At 54.2% G+C, this 2883-nt stretch overlaps 1 protein-coding gene across 1 annotated transcript in view; it reads left to right on the top strand.

The window, feature by feature from the left end:
- Nucleotides 1–2474: 2474 nt before the first annotated feature.
- ZFAND3 (zinc finger, AN1-type domain 3) overlaps nucleotides 2475–2883 on the top strand; it is a 144866-nt gene continuing 144457 nt past the window's right edge. Inside the window, exon 1 of the mRNA XM_010581137.1 lies at nucleotides 2475–2839. Within this exon, the coding sequence (XP_010579439.1) occupies nucleotides 2769–2839 (71 nt within the window). The 5' untranslated portion in view covers nucleotides 2475–2768. The remainder of the gene's footprint in view (nucleotides 2840–2883) is intronic.

Below are 2883 nucleotides of genomic sequence, written 5' to 3'. Positions count from 1 at the left end.
CCCTCTCCCCCCCCCCCCCCCGATTATTCCTCCTTAGGGCATTAGTAATAGGCAGTGTTAGAGTTGTTCAGGTGTCTTCATCATAGTCATACATAATATGCGTTTGCTTCATGTAATATCATCCCTAAACTCACGTTTTTCTTGTGTTTAACTTTGGAGTGAATTACCACATCACTGTAGGGTTTTTAAAAATCTGAATTGCTCAGAAAACTAGAACTTTGACATTATTCCAACATAACTTTACAAAATCAAGAAAGGTTTATTTGAAATGACACAAGTACTGAGCAGAGAGAATGCTTCTGACAACACTTGTAATACTTGAAAGCTAACTCAACATGAGCTCCATGAACTCACTTTAATAGCAAAGGAGGACATACAAACTATCAAATCATCTTTAAAAAGTCCGTACATACTCCTTATCAGAGGGGAATTTACAGCCTCTGGTAGTAGCACAGGTAGCCAGCACAGAAGAGACAATTTTAACTTTCAGTTGACTTACTGGCTTAAAGGGATGAGTTAATGAGGCCAGGGCTATTTTGTTCAAGTACTCACTTCTCTTGGTGCACTCAGCAGTGCTGCGTCAGCAACTAGGCTCCTCAGAAAGCTGTGCCAAGAGGAAGCTATCATGCTTCGGTGGGCAGGTTGATATGCAGCCACAGACACTTTAAATAGGGCTGGCAGTTGGACCAGTTAACATGTCAATGAAAACTCTCACCACACATCCCATCTCCATCCTACATTGGTCTCACACTCAACAATGTTACTGCATTCAAAGTCACTGCTAAGGAAGAACAGCGACTGGTTGAGCTACTGAAGCACTAACGGCCCACTTGATGCATCAACAGGAAGTCAGGTAGCCCCAGACTCAACCGTTAGATAAAACAACTGTTATTAGTAAACTCTGTCACAAACCAGTCTCTTCAACCAAGTCTGTTTATATGATTTCAATTCAATTCCAACTTTTTTATTAAAGAGTTTTATGCATGTGTAGATGCATTTCATTACTACTTTTTTCTCTGTCATGAATTAATTTGATATAAAATTCTTTACGAAGGTTAATATTCAAGTCAAAAGGTCATTGGCAGAATTAATTAGTTGTTCACAAAGACCTATATACTCTGGACTTTGTTAAGGATGTTTATTATTTTTAGTGTTAAATAACCTTGGTTTTAAGTGCAATGCACAAATCCGATGGGTAACAGCACCTCAGGAATATATCAAAATTCCACCTTCATTACTGGCACACCAGTATTTTTCCACATAGTGTTTTTCACTCAGATCAAAAAGCAATTTCTAGCAGGGGGTCAGCAACATTTCCACTCCACATACAAACCCAAGGTTCAGCAAGTGCAAGACTGTAACTTGCTCGAGGCCATTTACTAAAACCATACCAGAAGTACAATCGCCATTACTCAGTCCTCAAGTCCAGATGCTGGAAACTCCCCTCTCCCTTCCTGTCCATCAAAGGGCGACAGCTGGTATCGCCTGTGCACCATGCCAGCTGTGCACTTCCCTGCTTGCCATACCTTACCTCTTGCAGCTCCCTTTCTCTGGGGCCAAAACACGAGGGCCAAGGTGGCACTGCCTTCTCCCGGCCTCAGCCAGCCCTCAGCTTAGCCTCCCCAGCCAGCGAGTGTTGTTTATTCACAGAAAAGAAACCCCCACGTACGTTAGACACCTAACCGCTTTTATTAGAGAAACCGAGGACGAACACCTACAGAATAAGCAGGAAAGAGATGACGGAGCGTCGCCCTCAGGGCCCTCCCAGGCCTCCTTCCTAGCCGGCAGCAGAGAGGCCTAGAACGGAAGCAAACGGAGTGCACGGGGGACGAGGCCCGGTCCGTCCCGCCCCGCGCCGGTGTCCCCCAGGGGCAGCCGCCCGCCAGGGAGAGATCCCGAGTGCGCACAGGCCGCCCACCCCCCGGCACCCCGGGCTAGCAACAACCAGCCCCTCTCGGCGAGGTAGCTCCGAGCGAGAGCCTGGGCCTAGGCCCCAGCCACGGCCGCTCGGGCAGGTCCTGGCTCGGGAGGATGCGGGGGGCGGGGGTGCGGGCCTACCCGGCCCCGGGCAGCACGGGGGAGATCCCCGGGGACCTGCTCGCCACCGACCAACTTCCGCGTCGAAGGCCCTCCGCGCATGCGCAGCCAACACCGGCACCCCCACCCCACCGGTCTTCCCCGGCTGTACCACTACGTGCCTAATGTGTGGGTAGAAGCAAAAGAGGGCGGCGGCTCCAGGTAGCTCTGCCGGCCTCATCCCCCAGTAAGCCTCCTCACAGAGAAGTTCGTTCCCTTCTCGAGTCTATGGGCGCCTTTCAAACTTGCTTCTTTCCTAGTTCCCGCCCCCGATCTAACCCAACTTCCCCCCAGGATGGGCTATGGTATATGCCACTCCCAGCTGATCCGGCGGCTTGGCGAAACCATCCCGCTCAGGACAGGGGGAGGCAAGGCGCCGGAGGCGGGGGGGGGGAGACACACGCATTGTTGAGTCAGGGGCCGAGCGGTGGGGGAGGGCGGGCGCGCGCCGCTGCGACAGCGGGGTCGTCACAGAAACCGTCGGGCGGGAGGGGACCCGCGGCAGAGAGCTCCGCGTCCCCGCTCCTCTGCGGGCTCGGCCGGTAGGGCGCGGCCGCCCCCCTCCCCTCCGCTCCCTTCCCCCTCCTCCTCAGTGGTCGCGCCCGGCTCCAGCTGACCGGCCTGGAATCCCGGCTGGGAGCCCCGCGCCCCCCCCGCTCGCCGCTGCCGCCGCCCTGCGCACCGGCCCCACCATGGGAGACGCCGGCAGCGAGCGCAGCAAGGCGCCCAGCCTGCCACCGCGCTGCCCCTGCGGCTTCTGGGGGTAAGCGAGGCCCGAGGGCGAGGAGGGGGCTGGGCTGGAGCCGG

This window comes from Haliaeetus leucocephalus, unplaced genomic scaffold (genome assembly GCF_000737465.1).
Source record: "Haliaeetus leucocephalus isolate CR32 unplaced genomic scaffold, Haliaeetus_leucocephalus-4.0 Scaffold752, whole genome shotgun sequence".
NCBI lineage: Eukaryota > Metazoa > Chordata > Aves > Accipitriformes > Accipitridae > Haliaeetus > Haliaeetus leucocephalus.
This window is presented reverse-complemented; position numbering and strand designations above follow the sequence as displayed.